At 44.6% G+C, this 22,118-nt stretch overlaps 2 protein-coding genes across 4 annotated transcripts in view; one reads left to right on the top strand and one right to left on the bottom strand.

The window, feature by feature from the left end:
- The window catches only part of LRBA (LPS responsive beige-like anchor protein), a gene marked incomplete at its 5' end in the record, with an annotated part of 423,662 nt that overhangs the window by 161,156 nt on the left and 240,388 nt on the right, over nucleotides 1-22,118 (bottom strand). The gene's annotated exons all lie outside the window — the stretch shown is intronic.
- Nucleotides 19,631-21,961, top strand: MAB21L2 (mab-21 like 2). The gene has a single exon (XM_084267016.1). The coding sequence runs from the start codon at nucleotides 20,597-20,599 to the stop codon at nucleotides 21,674-21,676; it is 1,080 nt and encodes a 359-aa protein (XP_084123142.1). The 5' UTR covers nucleotides 19,631-20,596; the 3' UTR covers nucleotides 21,677-21,961.

Below are 22,118 nucleotides of genomic sequence, written 5' to 3'. Positions count from 1 at the left end.
ATAAACCAAACAGTTTCTTCAGTGGATCACATGCCATGCTCTTTAGTCATACTTTCATGTCACAGATGTTCACAGAAAATATTAACTCCATCTCTGTCATATACATATGCACACTACAGCAGCAATCCAGCTTGAAAGAACTCACGCTGGTGTCCAGCTATGAAACTTATTCATGAATCCTGGGGGTCCAAATGCACTTCCCACCACTTTACCGCATGCCAAAGATTCCTCTTGGTTACTCCAGGTCACTGGAAAGCATTTCTTCAATCTGAAGGTTTCCTTCTATGGATCCAGCTGACTTGCTAGAGATGATTTTCTGAGGTATGTATCTACAGCAATGACTCTCCTTTTTAATATAGCCTACACTTCAAGTCCTGGCCACTCCAGAGACTGTATCCATGAGAGAGAATCTCTCAGATTTAACCTCTCCACAAGAGGGTCCTTCTATTTTACTTCTTTGCCTCTATTTTTAATATATGCACCTAACTGTACTTTCCATTCTGAGCATTGTAAAGAAATGCTTTGATTTCTATTTTATCCTAGCCTGGATTGAGTTAAGGATGATTTCAAGATAATAGGATACATCAAGGCATTGTTCTCCCAGGAGTACAATAAATCTGTAAACTAGGGTACTAGGGCACATTAGTGCATGCCTCAGTTCTCCTCCATGTTCTCCGGGGTATCTAAAGGGTGACAGAACATGCGTCCGAAAAGCTGCAGGGGTTAAAGCTTGTGTCATAGGGGTCAGGAGAAGAAGAATCTTTTAATAACCAAGGCTACTCAGAAGGGCTAAGAGGAGGAATGCAGTGAGATGGTAGAGTCTATCCCCAAATCCAAAAGACTGTCATTGTCATCTGTAACAGAGACCAATATGAACAAGTATTTTTGATATCCAAACCCTCTTGTCTACAAAATTCCAGGGGGGGAAGAAAGACATTACCTTCCCATGGGAAAAACCTCTGTCTCTTCCTACACCCTAAAGGATGTGCAGAGGAGCATCCCTTGTGAAAAGAGGACCGGGTACATCATTTCCATGGTTATTTAAGCCAACACAGACCCAGGCTGCTGCAGTACCACACTCCCCGGTCAACCACCTACTATACCAAACACACTTTGTGCTAGCACAAACACCAGGTAACAGAAAACTGCTTCAGGGAGCTCAGCCAGATGAAAAGGGGCTCTGTTAGGGTGGGGGGACTCTTTTTGAAATGGATCGGCCTGGTACAATGGCAGAATCAGGGCAGGATCGCAGCCACTCCGACCAAACCTGCTCCAAGTTACCTGAGGGAGTACATAGTTGTAAGTTGAATTTTACTACACACACAATATGACACAAGCAAAACAGGGGACCCCAAACAGCTCGGAATAATATCCCATTCATTTCCTTCTCATCAGTTATAGTACTTTTTCTTTAAGAGGTTTCCAAAGGCTGCAGGAAGGACAGAAAAAAACCATGCTACGGACCCCAACTGAAACCAAAAAAAATATCTAACTACTGAGGCTATTTAGATTACTTAAATATTCACAGAAATAATTAGAGAGAGACTCTCTAACACTACACAGTAAGAAACTAATTATGTAATCACATATCTACAAGTATAAGTGTAGTGACAGGTATGTCAGGGTGTCGAATTTTCATGTATTCCACCATTACTTTTCTTTTAGTCATTCCATGCCACTCTCCACCAGGAGGAATGCTTTTCTTGCTACCTATGGAATTGAAAACTGCATAGTAAAGTCCACAGGCTTGTTTTTACATGGCATGAGAACCTGGCATTTAATTATAAAGAGTTTAAAAGCATAAAGAACGTTAAAAAAACCTTTTAACAGCTGTTAAGGCACCCAGAGTATCTGGTTTGTATTCCTGACTAATATTTTAGCCACAGCAAGGTGGAAGTGCAAGTTTAAGGGGCCTGGAAAGTTACACAGGGTACATTAACTGCATTTTTCTGTGCCATCTACAATGCAACCATACAAACAAAAAATATTTCCATGGTGAAATAGCCATTGCCCTTTCAACAACATCAGGGAAGTTACTTCCAAGCAGGCAGCTCTGCTGCTGGAGCGAATGATGGCTGCAGTAACTTCCTGCCATTCCCTAGAGACCATGGAGAGGTTTCCTAGGTGCTATAGAGAAGAAAGACACCAGCTGTTTACTGAAAGATGGTCAAACCAGTCTTCTACGTGGGAAATGAGCTATCTTGAGTGTCTGTGACCCCTCCTAACTGACACGTCGAGTCAGTGTGTCTGTTTTGCTTTGGGAGTACCGTTGGGTGCAGAAGAAAGGGGATACGCAGGGGAAGATACATGAGGCCAAAGGCTGCCAAGATGCTCCTCACCAAGAAAGTCCCTATTCCTTCTGACAAGTAAGGTCTTCTGGGTACTACTCTAAGATGAAGAATGATCTGCTTTAAAACAGAAAGCTCATCCCATGATCCAGACCGTGTCATATATGAACACATACAATGTTCTTGTGTATAGACAATGACAAATGACGTGCCCTTGTTTTACCTGTGTATGCATAAATAAATATTTATGGACTTTATTAAAATCCAGGCTAGAATACGTATCATTTGCTCTCAGCAGAAATTTACAGGAGTAAATTCTTTGCAAATACTTGTCAGATCTGGATAAATGTTTGAGATCCACCCTTGCATTTTTTCACTAGCCTACCTTCCTTCTGCACCGAGGCATAAATTTTCTTTTAAATATACTGCACAGTAGTAAACACCGCTCGTGAATATAAGATTTATAGCACATTAATAAAATCATATAGGCTCACTGGTCTTAAATATATGAGGCACACAATTTAAGTTTTCATGACTACCTCAAAAGAGACCTAGAGTTGCCATGCAGCATGTTTAAATCTACAGAGTATTTATACCTACACATCATTCACCTCTTACCTATCTCTAATTATTTATTTTCTCCAGTACAGGACAAACTTCTTAAAGATTAATATGATGCCCAGGGAGTGATATTTACTTTATTAGTTTAGGGTTGGGAAAAAGAAGCAAAGCAGCACTTACCTACAAGCAAGAAGAGAGCATAGGATCTCTTAAGATTTGTTTTGCATCAAAGAGAAATTAAAAAAAAAAATTAAGATTAAATGTAATTCTTAAAACCAGTGAAAGAGATGTAGGAGGCAGAATAACAACATTATCCAGACTCCAACAAGCAACAGAATAGTATCTGCTGATCTCTTGGTGGACACCCTTGAAACACAAGTACCTATGACACAATATTCAAATGCTTAAGTGTAGAGAAAGTAAAACAAAAACCTCAAATATCATTTTCATCGATACATATATATGTGTCAATTCACTGCTGGAATTGTATATCAATCAAATTGTTGTCAATCAATTCAAGGAGCATTTCAGGCATTGAAACAGGCTGCCCAGGGAGGGGGCTGAGTCCCCACCCCTGGGTGTGTTTAACAGACGGGGAGATGAGATGCTCAGGGATATGGTTTAGCACAGGACAGGGACGGTTGGACTTGATGATCGTAAAGGTCTTTTCCAGCCTACTGATTCTGTGAAGGAGAAATTGCTCATGAGAAATGTTACTTTTTACTAGTCAAACTCAAGACTGTTTGAAGGACAGGTTTCAAACTCCTCTTTAGAAAAGAAAGAAAGGTTTATGTTCTCAGACAAAACAGGCATTTTGATTTTAAAAATGCCCTAGTTTTACTGCTTAATTAAATTTTGGAGGTTATTGCACATTGCTTTCTATTACTGTCACACCCCTAAAAGTGTTAGTTGATTGATACTTAAAGCCAAGAGGTCCAAACAAAACAATATATTTAAAATTTACTCTTTTCCTTTTTTTTTTTAAATACCACTGGTTCAAATACATCTTTGGAAGGTTTGACTTGCCACCTTATTCCAGGGGTAGCAGAAAAAAAGATCTCAAAATTGACACAATAGGAAAACAGTTTCTTTCTGACTCTGCTCAGCTCTTCTTTGTTTTATAATGACGTCATACCGCTCAGTTAAATGAGTTACTGTAGATTTAGGTCAGCACAGGTAAGGTCAGAATTCAGAAGGTGGCTTACAGGAGGGAAATATTTAATCTTTAAAAGGTTCCCCTGCTTTGCCAGAACTTTGCAATTAAGACAAGTCTTCCCTAAAAGGGCAACTGAAGATATTTCATTACAAGGAAAATCATAGACAAAGCCAAAGCAATAACATTGCCACCCAATTTTCCTACACCTGCTTCAAGCATAATTTTTTTAGGGATATATTTGGGGTACATAAAGAAAGCCAGCACATGCTGCTCTGACCAACTCTGTTTTCTAATAGCCCTAACAAACCAGTAAAAGTTAAATGAGCCACTTGATTGTTCTCACTTGCACTGATGCTGAGTATGTTTCCTGCACTGAAGAGTAATTTTCTACTCTAGTTTGCCTCCCAAACCAGCAAATTTATTTACTCCTACAGTCATACACACCAGTCAACATCCATGCTCTAACAATAGAGCCTATAGGAAAACCAGTCAAAATTACAACTCTAGAACCCCTAACATACAGAAAATATCTGAAATCACCACACCAAGACACTGAGACAGGGAACATTCCCAGCAGCTCAAATAAACTGTATTTCAGGTTCATGTTCCAAACTGGGTGAGCAGAGCAAGTTGGCCCATAGCAGAAACCAATTCTACACAAGAGGGGAAACCAAAGGTATGGGAAGGGGGGTGGGGCACACAGCAGGTAACTCATCCTTGATTTGATTCAAGTGAGAAAATAAAACAGGAGGAAGAAGATTCTGAAGAACAGGAAGAATCAATTTTTCCATCAGTGAAAAAGTCTCGTGCTCGAGCACTAGCAGGGAGCAGCAATCAGTCGAGATTTCATCAGAAAAAAGGTCTTTGGAAACAAGCTTCCATCTAAATCTCTTTTTCAGAGTGCAGATCATTGCACCATTTGATCAGCATGACACCTAACCAACAAAAAAACGTCTTTCACTGGGAGATGAAGTAAAAGACGAGAGTAAAATCTATTTGAACCAGCACAGAAATAGAGTTTATAATCAGTCCTCAGATTGACAGATATTGTCAATATAATCTGTGGTAGGGAAGAAGACACCAAAAATAGCTAACAAGTTTCAAGACGTAAATGGTCTAGAGAGTTCTGAATTTCTATGAGACGATCGGTCCTCAAAACCCCATCTTTGACTGCTGCTGTTTCACGATGCGAATTACACCGTTAAATCGCCACCTCTCCAATATCAAATACTAAAGAAATGACTAAGGAAGCCTTATCTTCCCAAAGAATTTGGCATGGGCACTGTGGAACAAAAGTATATTAAGCCACTCTTGCATAAGAAGTTGGTTACCAAACACAACTAGCAACGTACAAGGTATCTCATGTATGCAGACAAATGCACACGGCAACCCGAAGATAAGATTAAAGCCTTGTGATCCAGCGCTCCTTAATTCTGATTTACACAGTGTGTACCTACACTGAGTATCTACAGCTCCAGGTGGTATTTTACTTAGAGGCACGACTTGCGTTCTGATCTGTAGCGGGTAACAAAGAGAAAACAACAGATATCCCAAATAAGCAAAAAGCTATCCCACGATGGCACAAATCTATAGGAATTTTACTGCTGATTTAATAAGAAAAAGGTAGAACTATACAGTGAGGCCTTCAAAAAAATCCCCAAACCTTGAAGTTATTGCTTCCTCTTAACACCAATAAACACCTCTTCCAAAAAATCCTTTTCATGTGCAACTTGTGTGTGTGTGCATGCGTGTGTGTATATATTTAAATCCTTTACTGTTAAATAACAATTCCTTGGAAGAAGGAAAATGAGTTTTATACATTTGTGCAATGTTAGCAGATTCAGTCCTCACTTCACTGGCACAAAAGTGACTGTAATGCAACCTTACATGTAGTAAAGATACTGTATGTAAGACACAGCATCCTATACCATTGTTGAAGAAACTCATACTTAACACTCTTCAAAGGATCTTACCCTTAATTATTTAGCATAGCCAAAATGTAATCATTTTTCAGAGGAGTTTACTCACTGACTTTCTTCATCTTAATATTATACTCTGAGTTGTATATAATATTTTCCCATTTACAATATTTAATGATTCTTAGTAGGTCCCTTGCAGTATCTCTGGACACTTCCAGAACAGTGATAAAATAATTTAGGTTTCTAGGGTGGAGGCGTCTGTTTGTTTTGCAGTGATGTGTGATGTAGGTTGTTTGCTTATTTATTTAATAGACCTAACTGAATAACTTAATCACATGCCTAAAGACTCTGGATTAATAGAAATTCTTTAAGAATGTACTTGAATGCACATCTAATGGCACTTGGAAGTTTTTTGGAATAAAAGATGGCAAATACTGGAGATAATAGTTGGGATTTTCTCCATTTCAGGAAAAGAAAAACACAGTGAATAAAGTGTTGGGTTTTAAGTTTCAATAGAGGGAAAAAATAAAGAAGAAAGTGCATTACTTAAGAAAAAAAAATCAGACAATTTGTGAACATGACAAATAACTATCCACCTTTCTATCAAGCTATACAAAAGACCAGTAATGACTTCAGATTTCAGGTAGGCCAGTTGTTAATTGCCAATTTCTATGACAATGATACAATAATTTCAGGCAAGCTTTAGGAATCAACTTATCTTGAACCTTCCAGACTAAGACACACCATTTTTAAATAGCACAACAGTCTAAAAGGGCGTGGGGTTTTTTGTCAAATGATGCTTTAACTTTCTTCTGAGTATTTTAAGATTGGGTTTTTTTCTTTCTTACTTGTCTTACTTTACAATTAAATTCTGAAATAATTCTTTGTAGCCTTCTGGAAGGGTTCACTCCCAAATCCTTCCAACATTTGCACGTAAGTGGCTGGTCCACAACTCTTCCAGACCATGCATGAACTGCTCAGCAAAGATTTATATTTAGAAAAGTACTTGTCCTGTGCTATTATCCTACAGAAAACTTCAGAAATCCCCATGTAATCTGCATGGTAGCAGTCAGAATTATTATTTTCTTCTTTGCAGTTACATGCATTGTCTTCATTAAAAAAAAAACCCAAACCCATTGGTTTACATGGTTTACAATAATGACTCTGGTAGTCTATACGCTGTCAGAGTGTGCTGGAACTCCATGTTGCATCGCCTGTATGAATTAACCTTCTGGCTGTAAGAAACTGTCTTTCAGTGACTATGGAGTACCTGCCCTCTTTTGCTTACAAATTACACCCAGTTTTTAAATGCAGAGGGCTTCAAAATTAAAAGGGAAGTATCAGTATCTCAAAGAAATTTGTCAAAAAATAAATTACCACAGCAAGCCTAAACAGATACACGTTTATGTTCCCCAGTATTGGATCTGCCTTCATTGTATTTGGCAGATTAAAATATGACATGTGATTTCAGTGACTTAGATTAGGAAGATGAGTAGAACAACTCTGAAGGATATTGCATCTGGAATGCACCGCTGATGCCGGGGTCGGGGGGGAGGAGGGGGAATGGTTATTCAGGCATATTTGATCACAGCAAATTATAATTTTTTATGCCCATTTAAAAACTCAACAAACCCTTAGCTCTTAGAGCTTTATTTACTAACCCTGTTTATTCCTAAACCTCTGGAAAAGAACTCGACAAAGCCGACGTTCCAAACAAAGACCACACTTCCAGCTCTCACAGGGAATCTGGAACACCATCAATGTTTTGTTCAGCTTGCATAAGTCACAACTGATTGGCCACAGTCCCTGTGGGCATGCCATTTCATCCAGACTGGACGGTTCATTAGTCATAATTACTATAACTGTACAGCAGAGACTGCAGTTTTATCTCATCATACATCTTTGATAAAGCTGCTTCTATTTCTGCTTCATCAGCATGTGAAGTTACATTATGGGAGCTTTTATTTTCCAATCTGTGATTAACATTGGTTGTTCTGCTTAGGAAACGGGTCCCAAAAATCCAAGATAAGGTAGGAAGGAAGGCCACAAGGTGACCACCACTTGAACTTTGCGTTAAGAACCACGCGTCAGTTATTGCCACGCGGAAAGAACGGATTCCAGAACGACCAGAGTCGCTAGGAAAATTTAACAAAGGAAATATTAACAGTGTAGTTTGTAAGAGAATGAGGCTGTTGGTTTCTAATGCTAACTGTGACACATTGGTAAACTCACAGCGGTTTGGTATGAAGGTTGGACGTGGGATATTTCTGATAACTGCTGGGTCAATCAGCATTTTGCACACTGGTGATGTAAAGAACCACAGTGGAAAGTGACAGCTAACGAACTGCATCCTCAAACAGATGCTAAAACACTTTACTGCAATAATAAACACAAACACAATCTTTAACAATTAGCATTTGAAACAGATAAAAGTCATGCCTTATGGTATTTCCTTGTTCCAGCATTTCCTTGTTCCAGTGCTTGTTGCTGATCTTTTACATCTTATTGTGTGGTAACAGGACACACAAAGGCTGGTGGTACCATCTGAATGTGCGACGTGTACCCATGATAGGCCACATAAACAGTCATAATCGACAGTTACATGCAGGCACTGAGGCTGCAAAAATCCCAGAGTAATTAGTGTTGTCTGAATGCAATGACATCTGTTTTCTCATGGTCCTCTAGACTTGTCAGGACAATAAGACGTATATGAAAAAATATGACAAGCATTGCAAATGCCCTTCTGAAAGGTCTCACTTTGGGAAAAGCTGAAGAAATGACACATGCCACCTCTTTTTTGCCAATAGACCTAACAGCCAAAGCTTCAAGATTTGAAAAGGTCTTTTGAGTCATTTTAACATTTGACTATGAAAGAACGCAGCACTGTGCTTAGGAAAGAATATATACATTATAAATGTATATTTATATACAGATGTGGCTTTTGTTCTTTTAAAAAAGCAAGCTTTGTTAACAGAAGGGAAATAAAACGTCCCTGTTCACTTCTGGCCAGTCTGTTTGCAAGTCAGCACTGCCTCTATCTTCTTTTTTTAATTAAAGCAGCAGATATGGGGTAGCACACAATCTGTGTGTCTATAGCATTATATTTATCATCATTATTTTGCATAAAGGGGGAAGCAATTGCACATCTCTGCTTTCTGGTGCTGCAGAAGCGCTGTGACCATCTCATCTGAAGACCTGAGCTTTTGTTTTAGGATTCACTGCCTTTTTTTTCCTTAATAGTGCCTATCTCTCCCTTCTTTCTCTGGACTGTAGCATTATGTTTGAGCATGCGTTTTCTCCGAGAAAGACATTAGTCATCATTAACAGAAGCACTGACACCAAGTCTAAGTGCCTCTCCACAATGACCAAGTGGCAATCATCTTTCTCTTACCCTGTCACTGCTGATTAGGGTTTTCTTTCATGAAAATTTAATTTGTCGCCTTTCTGCAGCTCCTTTTTACGTCTCTGCAATAACACGACACGCCAGCGACACTAAAAATGCAGTACAAGATTCAGACTGCATGGCTGCACTTTGTACCTAGTTTAAAGAGAGGAAAAAAACAACCCTGTAAGATGTAGTAAAGGAGTAGCTGCTGGCAGAGGAAAAGCTCCTGTGTGTTTCAGTCTGGGTGATCCTGCTCTGGCAGGGGGGTTGGACTAGATGATCTTTCGAGGTCCCTTCCAACTCCTAACAGTCTGTGATTCTGTGACATGCTGAAGGCCTTAAACAACCTGGCACACCTTTGATCCAACTAATTGAATTTTTTTCTTTCTCTGGAAGACAGCTAGCCAGCCCCTCTTCCAAAGCATTACTCAACAGGCAATGTAACAAGACCTAAATTGATTACCTTTTTTGTAATAACCAATTAATTTTATAACTGCTTCAAATACACAGGTACTTGGCGTTTTCAGCTTACACAAATATTTGTTGAAGCATTTCGTAATCTAGTGATAAATTTCAACCTTAATCCTTAATTCTGCATCAACATCCCTCTTGCAGTTAAAAAGCCAGCACTGAAGAAAACTGCTTTAGCTGCTGCAGGCAGATGAAAAAGTTTCAGTCACGTATGATACTTCGCAGCTATTCAACGTACACGGGCTCAGATTCCTGCTCTGTGTAACCTTACAAACATTGTTAAACAAGATACCATAGCAATGAGTTATTTTAAGGAAGTTTTTCAAAACATTTACTCTTCTGCTTTATTTCAATTTGTCTAAAGATTTTTTTAATTATAAGCATACGCTATTTTGTTAACATCTGTGAGCAGCATAAAACCTGACTGAACTCCAACTTCGGAAAAAAATGCAGATAACTTATATCCCTCCAGTAAAGTAACAACATTAGAAAACTTTAGGAGATTCAGATAAATACACTTGAGTTCATTTAAATGATTTTCCATATGAGTATATCAAAAAGAAAAAAAAAAAAACAAACCAAAAACAACCCCCCCAAAAAAAAACCCCAAACCTCTACTTATTACAATTTTTATGTTCTTCCAATATCTTTCAGAATTTAATTATGCGTAAAGCTAAAATTGGGATCTACCTCTATTAAATTCAGAAACCACAGCTAGTAAAACCCGAGTAATAAAAACTAAAACTTGACTCAGCTTCCTAAAGCATTGGTACTCCATACTGACCCAAAACAGCACGGGTAGTCGGAGCAGAAACTGTATCGCTAGCACTTTGGATTTATAAGAAAGCTTCACTATCTTGAAATAGTCTCCATATAGGAAATTTAAGAAGAGGAAACTCGGCATTAAAAGCGGATTTTGAATGGCAGACTGTGATTGTTGTACTGCTATGGCAGGATAACCTTGATTAAATGCAGAGCAATGCTAAAGTAAAAACAAAACCCTGCCATGGTAACCTAAATTAACTACTGAACCAGACCGCGTTTGGATGGAAAGCTGGTGTTTTTAAGCTATCCTGCTTGATCTCAAGAAAAACTGTGACTTTCTAGAGGGCATAGAAGAAAGTTACACCTCCCTGGCTGTGCACCCACCATCGTTCTGTTCTCTAGGTTCTCCTCAGCTCTTTGCCTGACAAGGCAGGAACGCAGACGCCGAGATCCTTGCTCCGCATCCACGTCAAGTTCAAGTATGGAAGTTTAGCTCTTTGACTCCCACCCTCACTTCCGAGTCACTTGTCAGGAAAAGGTTGGGCGATTTATTGACCACTGCTGGATGCATACTGTCAGTGCTGAAGGAAATATGAGAGGGGGCTGTCGCTACTGTTCTGGAGCTCATTGATAATGACATACCTGCCTCTGTCACCCATTACCCATACTACAAACTACTTAGACCTAACTGAAAAATCAATAGCCCACTTGCACTGGTTCCTGTGGCTGCCTCCTTTGATTGTCAGCTCCTGTCTAGGGTCAGCACTTACATGAAAGGGGCTGTGACTGCCTGATGCTTTCAGGACAACCTAACGATATGAAACTAGCCAACAGAACAGTAAATTCTGTCCCCCTGCCCTCCTCATCAATTAGGCTTTGACTAGGCTTGCCTGTAGAAACCTGACCTTTTAAGTTTAGGTGAATATGGAACCAGCTGAACACGCCGTTGCCCTCAGCGCTGAGCCAGGAAATCCACTGACAGGTTAAACAAAACAGAAGGTTGTAACTGTCATAATTTGCATTGCACTTTCACGCCAACAAGGGTGTTATCAGTGGGGGCAAGCCCTGGAACACACAACGCAAGCACCCTAAGTCACTCTCCTCATAAATTTTCAAGTGAAGGGAGATAAAACATAAATTCACAAATGACCTCGCATTTCAAGTCCCACTTTCTTTCAAGTTCACGCTCTGGAAACCCACAAAGTACATATGAACAATTCCCCTCTGTAGGCACGCCTGGCACTTAGATGCCAGTTAGAAGGAACTCCCAAGATAGGTGACAAATAGGGAAAACCTCCCTCCTACAGTTCTTAGGGACTCTGCCATCACGCTTATCCTCCATGGCATATTTATACACACAAATACCAATCATTAAAGGATTGTGTACACACACACACACACACCTGTACTTCGGAGCAGCAGGTAGGCATAAATAATTTAGAAATCCCCAGAGAGCCCTAGCCAGCACTTCTCAGGAGTACTCACGCGTACATCCTGCATCTTGGAAGTCCATTAGCAGCCTCTGGATATCCCTGCGACTACAACCAAATGATAAATGTTACATTTTAATGCATCTGCCCTCCTTCAAAGAATATTGACAACCATGAAGCAAAGAACTAAAGCGAGAAATCTCAGATGTAAAGTGAAGGCTGAATTATATCCTGAAGTTGAATACAAGAGCTTTAGTAACTACAGATTTTTTTTAAAAACAACTCAATAGCTGAATACTTTGCTTCTCCTTTCCTTCTAAATAAATACTAAAACCAAATTAAAATATTTTTTAATTCTCTGATCAGTGCTCCTTTCCTTAATAGCAATTTTTCAAGCAATGATGGGCTTATGCCCTTTTCTGCTCCAGTTTCCATAGGCCCATCATCCACAATGTAAGTGTGGTGGGAAATACAGACTGTATGCATGATCACAACAATTTGAACACTCAAGCTTCTTCATACCATGAAAGAACTGGCTACTCCTACTAATTTTATTACTATTAGTGTTATTATTATTATTACTATTAGTGGCGGTGGTTGTTGTTGCTGTTCGTGGTGGTGGTGATATTATTATACTATTATTATTCTCCCTGAGAACATTAGGAATCCGCAACGCACTTTATTCAGTGTACATAGTTAATAACTCTTAATGCAAACATACAAAATACTCCTGGAAATCCCAGGCAAGATTCAGAGCAGCACTTTACCTAATGCTTTCTGCCCTACAGCTGAACCTTCGTAACTCCTGCACCCTCAACAGCCTTCTCACATGAAAGCACGCGGTGCCAGGTATAAGAAAGAGCTCTTACGTAAATAATTGATAAGAAAACTGCAGCTGTTTGGTTTTCAAAGTTTTAAGATTTGCTTCCAAACCTCTACATACCCTTGCAAGCTCTCCTCCCGAACACCGCCTTCAAATCACGCCAGTCGCTGCGCTCAGCTCACTTCAAATGCGCTTTCAGAAAGCAGCAGGAAACCAGCTGAGTTTTGAAAAGACAAAGACTTTTCCCCTGAAATCTTTCTATATGCTATGCTGCAATAATATTTGTTATATCCTAACCCTAGGAGGTTCTAAACACACCTCAAGCAGAACAAAATGGAGAGACGACTCCTTGAAAATAAAAAGCACGGAGCTGGGCTAAAGCACTTTTAAATAAAGAGGACAGCAGTTAGAATTAATACTGTTACTGCAAATGAACTACAGAGCAAGCGCTAGTTAAAAATGGTAGTCCTAATTGAGTCTGGATGAACCCCTTTACAGACCTAATGCAATGATTAACTATGCATCTGGTAGCACGTCAAGTCCTTTTTGTGTGCCTATCTGATAGCGGAGTGAAAGGGCATGGACAGTGTCCAGTCCCAGCAAGCAAATCATTTGGAAGCAGTCATAGCCATAGATCAAAGATTTTTCACTCTATCCAAAGTCTATTTAAACCCACCAACCCAGCCCCTTGTTGCAGACAAAACCAGTTAGAAAATAAGAAAGACTCCTAGGGATCCAAAGATAATAAAGGAAGATAGAAGCAGAAAATGAAGAAAAGAAACAGACTGGCAGAACCTTGATTTCCATAGGCCAGGACAGCTGTTTTACATCCTAGTTTTATTTCAAATGGTTAAAGAAAAGGAACAATTTCCATCCCTTAGATCACCAAATATTATTTCAATTAAACTATGCAGATGGCTTCTATACATTCTTTGAGGCGATGCAGTTTCCCTTGCCCAGCTACAAGGGACCTTGAACTATTTTGCACACAGGTTTTTACCCATCTCAGAAGAAAACTAAAGCAAGTAGCGTATTAGCCTGAAGGAGTTATTCTGAAGAGACATACATGCAGCAAAATATAAAACAGGAATAGCTATGATTTGATTCTCTCATTGCAAATAGCAACAAAACCCCTGCAATGATTTTATAACTAGTAATACGCTACTTTTACATCAACGTAGTCCTTTCAAAGGATAAAAATTCAATACTATGAAGTACAATATGCAGGTAAGTAAAGAGCTCTAATTGCACGAGGGAGCAATCAGAAAACTGCTCAAACTGTAAACTTTTTTTCTCTTTTTTTCCCAATTAAATAAAAATTGCATGTCCTTGCTACTGAATCCACAGTCAAAATACCCTTAAATTACAGGGAAGTGAGCGAAAGAGCAACTCGATAAATTCCATGCTGGTCACCGGTGCTATTGAGAAGATGGAGCCTGCTCCGTTCCCCCCTCCTACAACACCCTTTATAAACTGCAACTCACTGAGAGGTTGTAACCTGTACAGCAGCTGGTGAGGAGCAGAGGATTTCCCATCGCTACCCGGAATATTTAAGAAAGTCCTCAAAATCTAAGCATACAAAGGGGTAGCTCTTACTTCAGGAGGTAGGAGTCAGCATTTTTAAATAGCACAGTTTAAAGAATTCTAGGTTAACTTATAAATATCCTGGCTAGCTTTGTGAAGGTTTTTGGTCTTTAAAATAACTGTCTACCCACTAAATCCACGCAGGAGGTGGTGTGTTGGTATGATTATTTATGTACACGCACACATACGCGACCATCGAAGACGATAAACACAGCAATCACCACCCAGCTACTGATAAGAAGAAAAGTTACAGCCAAACAGCAGCAAATTGAGTATTTATTTTTTAAAATTTTCCAGAACTCTGATTTTTTTTTTTAATGATCTTCAGAATTTCCATATTATTAAAGGATGTGGGGACTTAGTCTCACCACGCTAGACATTGTCTCTGTAGCCCACCTTGTGTTTTCCTCAACCAAGGAAGTGTTATTGCATTTAACTGGAGGTCAAGCTGACAAAATCCTGGCATGCTACTTGCTCTCATACTTTTAAAAATTGGTGTTATTAATGTAATTAATCAATCGTTGTAAATAAAGACCAGCCAACGCGCATGAATCCGGTTATTTCTATTGGATAAAAGAGCAAGCACCCACCTTAACTGCATCCAAAGAAAACAAAAGGCCCACGAGCAGTTTTAACAAGAAAATGCTACAACAGCACAAGAAATGTGTGCTAGAAGAGAATATGATATTGCCAAGGTACTGAAGGCAGACTTCCAAACCAGGGTTTAGTACCCAAAGCCATCTCACAGCTAACAGACGTCACCATTAGTCATCAGAAGAAGAGAGAAGACGCTACCTTCAGCACAAGATTCAAAGCATTAGAGCGAGCCTTCAGCTGCAGGTTCCTCGTGGTTAAACACAAGAATACGAGGACATTCACATTTTTTAGACTGAACAGGAAAGGAAAAATAAGGTAGTTAAAAGAGTAGTTGGAACCCTCCCCTTTCCCACTGCAGGAACCAAAGCTGGGGACACTTAGAGGCACTTATAAATTATTGAATCACAATACCATTCAATCTTCACTGAAAAAAAAGAGGGTAAGATTTCTGCAACACTTTTAACTGATGAAGTGCATTAATGGCACTCATGGCTTCATAAACAGAGTCCTTAGATAGTAAAGCTGAGCCACAGCTCTCAAGCAAAGGTGCATGCTATATACTATTGAACTCCAACAGAATTTTGTCTGCCAAACCCACAGGAGCGTTTACTGTAACTATTAACCCGGTTTTGCCACGGAGAAACACAACATGCATTACTGAATCATTTCTTTCCAAATCCATATATTCCCTGCAGCAGTTCAGGCTCCATCAGCAGTGCAGGAATGTATGAAAATGACAGGCAAAGGGCACTAGCTCTTTTCCCATACTGTTCTTCTATAAATGGAAGCAGAGTCCTACAAAGCACTTAAAGCTCAGAATGTTTGAAGACTGATCTCCAGGAAAAAAAAAAAAAAATATATATATACACACACACATTATAATATTATGATGCTGTTCCACCAGCAGATTAATTGTTAGATTAATTATACTGTTTTCTGCAAAACTGTTTCCATTAAATGAAAGGACGGGGAGGAAACCTACTACTAGAAAATAAGGGAACGCTAGCTGGGTCTCATCTGCAAAGCTGCCACGAACAAAGTGTATATGTACATGTATGCATTCCCTGTGCTACTCAGAAAAAATACTTCTTACCCTTTTTAGGAGCACCTGTTCCCACATTCACTTTTTCCTCTCCTCTCAGCGAAGGGAGAGGCAGAGAAAAAGGGTGGATTTGGCAGAAATCCTTCAATAGCCTCAAGTCAATTTGATTCAACTTTGATTTGCCTTAAAAATGACACCTCGGATCAGCAGCACGTCACGGAAGCTTTAAAATACACCGTTTGGAATTAAAAAACAAAGGTCTGAAATCGGTGACGTATGCCACTAAGCTGGTTAGGTCAGCAAAAGCAAGTATGAAGTATGCTACACTGTAATGTGATAAGAAACTTGGGTGATTCTTGCTAAAATTGAGCTGGCTTCCAATTTTCTGCTGGTTTAAGGGTTAATACAAATATAAAGTGTTCTTCTGAAAAAAAAAAAAATAAGGGGAAAGAAAAATAATAACATGAAGGAAAAACAGTGGGTTTGCACATCCACAGCAGCCCTCTGCTGCTACTCTGCCATCCTCAGCGGGAAGGAAACACGGCTGGGGCTTAGACCAGCCCGAGCCCCGGTTACCCAGAGGGAGGAGGGCAGGAGGAGCCAAGGAGGGGGTGAACCCTCCCTGCACACCGAGCCCCCTTCCCGGTATCTTTTTTTTTTGTCTTTTAACAGAAGCCCTTGTTAAACAAAATACTATCGCTCCGGGCAGCGGCGTGCTGATGTTGGCACCGCTTAAACCAAACAAACACGATGTTTAACAGTCAAATAAAATGTCCCGCAGCCTCCCTAATGAATTTGTCAAGGACCATCAGATCACCCCCCTCCCCCCCCCGCCCCTGCCTCATTAACTCAAGTATGATGAGACGGATTATAACGAGAGAATACAGATCAATCGGTCTGAAGACTTCAAGTGGCTTTTAGCCCTGAGTTTCCCTCTCCGCGGCACACAGACACACACACGGTCTTTTTAATGGAATACAGTATCTCCTGCTGCTGGAGGGGCTGCCACTTCCCTTTATACACCCTCGAGGAGCTGCTGATGGACTTCTACACTAACATACATAAAAGCAGAGGTGACAAGGGCTCTTCAATTATAGTCTCCTCGGATCCCGTTCCCCCTTCAATTATTCATCCCGGCGAGAGCAAATTCCGCCGCAGACGAAGCCGGTCTTAATGCAGCGCGGCCACAAACTCCCAGACACGGCAGAGGAGGGTTTCACGTGCATTATTTGCTGGAAGTGTTTAACTTTATTGCTCAAATGATGTTTCTAATTAGCGCCGGGGCAATAAATTAAAGTCGGCTTTTGTTTAGCTGATTTATTATTTACTAGAGCTTCAAGCTCGGACAAGAAAATTGGTAATGAATTGTTTTAAATCTGAACACTAGTAACGTTTCATCATTAGTCACCTTACCGGGGGAGGGTGGGAGGGGGGGATCGTCCGCTCCTTCTGCTTTTACCCTGAAAACACGAAAGCGCGTCCCGTCCCCGTCCCCCCCCTTCCCCCCCACCGCCACCACCCCTCGCCCGGGCCGCCTGACGGCTCCGGCATCTTCTCCGTGCCCCGGACGCGGGACATCCCCGGGCTGCTCCCGCTCTGCTGGATGCGAAACCCCGCGGTGCCTTTCCCAGCTCGGGGTGGAGGGGTCGATGAGCACAACCCCTCGCCGGACCGGGGAGAAGCGCCAGCCCGGCTGCAGGAAGGCAGCCCGGCTAGAAGCGAACCCGGGTCCGCCCCGGGAGCTTCGGCGGGGCGTGTGAAAGGGACACCCTGACCCGAAAAACCTCTCCCGCTTGCCAGAGAGCGTCCGGAGAGGAGGTGCAAAGACCCCCGCGGCTCCGCCCGGCCAGCCGAGCCCCCGAAGAAAGAAATGTTCGGCGCAGGCGAAACGCAAGGATGCGCGCCCGGTGCGGGCACCGAAGGTGCCTCTGACCGCACTCGAGCGGGTCCGGCCGCGGCCCCAAGGAGGGGGAAGATCCGCGGGCAGCCCACGCGTGCCCAGCACTATGAGAGCAGCGGTCCTCCCCTCGCCACAGCGGACCGACCCCCTATCCCCCAACCCAATGAATATGCTCTCCGCTGAGCCGCCTTCCCCGGGCTCGTCTCCCTCATGACAGGCCCGGCAAGGACACCCGACACCGGGCACCGCTGAACACCGGGCACCGCGGCCCGACGAACGTCGGGCAGGCGCGACAGCCCCAACCCAGCCCCGGGCACAGACTACCCCGGCGGCACGGGAGGAAAACAACGAGCCGACCCCTCTCCTCGGGGAGAACGGAGCCCCGGCGGCGCCGGGCACGTCCCTACTTTCTTCTTCCAGCTCGCAGTGCTACGGTGGACACAAGACATGTTTCTAATTTAAAGGCACACGGAAAACAGACGGCGATGTTTTATTAAAATCAGCCAGCTGCAGCGAAAGGAGGAAAGAACGAGAAACCGAGCCCGACCCGCTGCGGGCTGGTTCAACCGAGGCCCCGAAAGGAGATGCGGCCCCGGGACCGCGCCGGGCTCAGCTCAAGGGCTCCCGGGAAAGGCGAAGGCGCTGCGGAACCCCGCACCGGAGCAGGGAAGCGGGGCAGCTCGCCCTTCCAACCCGCAGGAGACACCCGCGGTGCCGTTCGCAGCAGGTACTGCCCCGGGGGGTGCTGCGGCCGTACTAGCGAGCGGCTCTTCCCGAGCTGCAGCCTTTACGTCCGAATCATTCAACACTCTGGTGAATGCAAACTTGCGTAAAACAGAGTTTCCTTTGGAATAACTCAATCCCGCGTTTAGGAGGGTGGACGGAACTTTATGGCACGAGACTTATCTAAATTAACGTGTGACTACGGCACAGACCGGCGGCAGTAAAACAAGGTGCGCGATTCCGCTCCGCCGCTGCAGCCCCGGCGTTAGAGACACGAGATTTACGCCTGCGGTGAAGCACCGGCACGCCTCTCCTTCCTTCCCACCCCCCCACTCCCTCCCTACGGCTCCCCTTCCCCTCCTCACACACCGGCACCGCCGCCGGGTCTCCTCGCAGCGGGAGCACCGAGCGCTCCTCTCACCCGGCCGCCGCGGCAAAGTTGCAGCTTTTTTCCCCTACCCCGAGCCGGGTGCAGGACACGCTCGCAGCCCCGCCGTACCCATCCCCGCCCCCCTTCCCTCCTTCCCTCCCTCCCCGCCGCGGGTCGAGCCCAGCACGGAGCGCAGCACCGGCCGGCCCGGCCCCGCCGCCACCGCCGGGGAGGAGGCAGGAGGGAGCGCGCGGGCGCGCTACGCGCGGCCCCGCGCCGGCCGTGCCCGCGGCGATTGGCTGCGCCGCTGACAGCTCGCCGGCGATTGTAGGAGGCGGGGCCACGCCCCCCCGGCCCGCGCCCCGGCCCCATTCATAAACTACAGGGCCCGCCGGCGGGGCTGGGGAAGAGACCGGCACCCGGCGGAGGAGAGGTGCGGAAAGCCAGAGCCTCGGCGTGCACTTCCAGGGGTGGGGAGGGGGAGGAGAAGCCGTCCCGGGCACAGCAGCTACGCCCTCCTCCCGCTCAGGATAAAACACAGTCTGTGCAAAGACAAAAAAAAACCAAACCAACCCCAACAACTCTCTCTATATATATAATCTCAAAGCAGCCTGTATAGAGCGGCAGGACAGGAATGAGAGATCACAGACCAAGTGCACACGTCTGCGCGTAAAGATATAGAGAAAGCCACAGAGCCGGGTTCAGACAACGCCTCCAAGCAGGAAAAGGGAAATCAACAACACCCCCTGACAGGCTGAGAGCGCGGCAGCCAAACTCAGGCACATCCCTGTCGGTGCCACGGACTGAAAGAGAGAGAGAGAGAGAGGAGAGAGAGAGGGAGGCAGACAGACAGACGGAGAGTTCACTCTTCCGCTCTGGGCATTGCTCGCATTCTTCTCCTCCTCTCGTATCGTGTGCGGTTTTAAACCTCGCCGCCGACCGGCTTTTCTGCGGGGACCTTCTGCGAGTCCTGGGGAAGTTTCTTTGGGTGTTTTGCTTTTTGGTTGGGGGTTTTTTTTGGGGGGTTGCTTTTTTTTTTTTTTTTCCTTTTTTCGCGTGTGTATTGATCGTTGTTTGGGTTTTGGTTATTTTTTATTTTTTTTTTTCATGAACTATTGAAACAGCATCGTGGTCGCTGCGCGGGGGGGTGGGCGCCCGAGCGCAGAGGCAGCGCAGATCTCCCAGCCCCCACCCGCCACCCAAAACTTTGCGCTCCGGGAAAGCCCGCGGGGGCTGCCCGCCGCTCCGGCACCGCCGCCGCCGCCGCCCAGCCCGCACCGCCCCGCTCGCCTGCGGCTCGCACTCCTCCTCCTCCTCGCCGGGGCAGCGCTGGGCTTCGCTCTCCTTTGTGCTTCGTCGTCCTCCCCGATTTCTTTTTTTTTTTCCTGGGTTTTTTTTTTTTTCCTTCCTTTTTCCTTTTTTTAACCGCTCTCACTGGCGCGCCGCTGCCGCTTTCTTCCCGGAGGGGGTGGGGGTCTGCGATTTGGCCGGTGCCCTCCGCAAAGCTGCAGCCACCGCTAAAGCATTGGATCCCTCAACGTACTGCGAGAGCCCGGTGTACAGCCCGGACCTGTGCCCCAACATGATCGCCGCTCAGGCCAAGCTGGTCTACCAGCTCAACAAATACTACACGGAGCGGTGCCAGGCCCGCAAAGCGGCCATCGCCAAGACCATCCGGGAGGTGTGCAAGGTCGTGTCGGACGTGCTGAAGGAGGTGGAGGTGCAGGAACCGCGCTTCATCAGCTCCCTGAGCGAGATCGACGCCCGCTACGAGGGGCTGGAGGTGATCTCGCCCACCGAGTTTGAGGTGGTCCTCTACCTCAACCAGATGGGCGTTTTCAACTTCGTAGACGACGGCTCCCTGCCGGGATGCGCCGTGCTCAAGCTGAGCGACGGCCGCAAGCGCAGCATGTCCCTCTGGGTGGAGTTCATCACCGCCTCGGGCTACCTGTCCGCCCGCAAGATCCGCTCCCGCTTCCAGACGCTGGTGGCCCAGGCGGTGGATAAATGCAGCTACCGGGACGTGGTGAAGATGATCGCGGACACGAGCGAGGTGAAGCTCCGCATCCGGGAGCGGTACGTGGTGCAAATCACGCCCGCTTTCAAGTGCACCGGGATCTGGCCGCGCAGCGCGGCGCAGTGGCCCATGCCCCACATCCCCTGGCCCGGGCCCAACCGGGTGGCGGAGGTGAAGGCGGAGGGCTTCAACCTGCTCTCCAAGGAGTGCTACTCGCTGACGGGCAAGCAGAGCTCGGCCGAGAGCGACGCCTGGGTGCTGCAGTTCGGCGAGGCCGAGAACCGGCTGCTGATGGGCGGCTGCAGGAACAAGTGCCTCTCGGTGCTGAAGACGCTGCGCGACCGGCACCTGGAGCTACCCGGGCAGCCCCTCAACAACTACCACATGAAGACGCTGCTGCTGTACGAGTGCGAGAAGCACCCTCGGGAGACCGACTGGGACGAGGCGTGCCTGGGGGACCGGCTCAACGGCATCCTCCTGCAGCTCATCTCCTGCCTGCAGTGCCGGCGCTGCCCCCACTACTTCCTGCCCAACCTAGACCTCTTTCAGGGCAAACCCCACTCGGCCCTGGAAAGCGCTGCCAAACAGACCTGGAGGCTAGCCAGAGAAATCCTCACCAATCCCAAAAGCCTCGACAAGCTATAGGGTTAACAACCCCGCGCACAAAAACTCGTCCTCCGTAAACAACAACAGCACCTAAAAAAAAAAAAATTAATACTAATAATAAAAATAAACCAAACCCAAAACCATAAAAAAAAACTTTTTATTTAACGCAACCGACGACCGGGAAAAAAAAAAAAAAAAGAAAAAACCCAACCAAAACAAAGAGGCGGCGAAAGCAACGCGCCCCCGCCACCCCCCACCCACCTGCAGCTCGGCGCTTAAAAAACTTGCGGAGGGTTTTCCCCGGCATAAACTCTCACCGCCTGGCAGGGAAGAAGGGAAGAGCCTCTCCTCCCGTCCTCCAGTGTGAATTTTTTTTTAAAGTCACAAAAAGAGAAGCAATCGGACTTTTGCAACCTCAAAACGAAACCCGAAAGGTACCTTTTTTTTTTTTCACCCCAATCCGTGTATAGTCCTTTTCTTA

This window comes from Gallinula chloropus (assembly GCF_964237585.1).
Source record: "Gallinula chloropus genome assembly, chromosome: 7".
Classification (NCBI taxonomy): Eukaryota; Metazoa; Chordata; class Aves; order Gruiformes; family Rallidae; genus Gallinula; species Gallinula chloropus.
This window is presented reverse-complemented; position numbering and strand designations above follow the sequence as displayed.

Coding starts and splice junctions, on each gene's coding strand:
- MAB21L2 (XM_084267016.1), top strand. CDS start 20,597: ATGATCGCCGCTCAGGCCAAGCTGGTCTACCAGCTCAACAAATACTAC.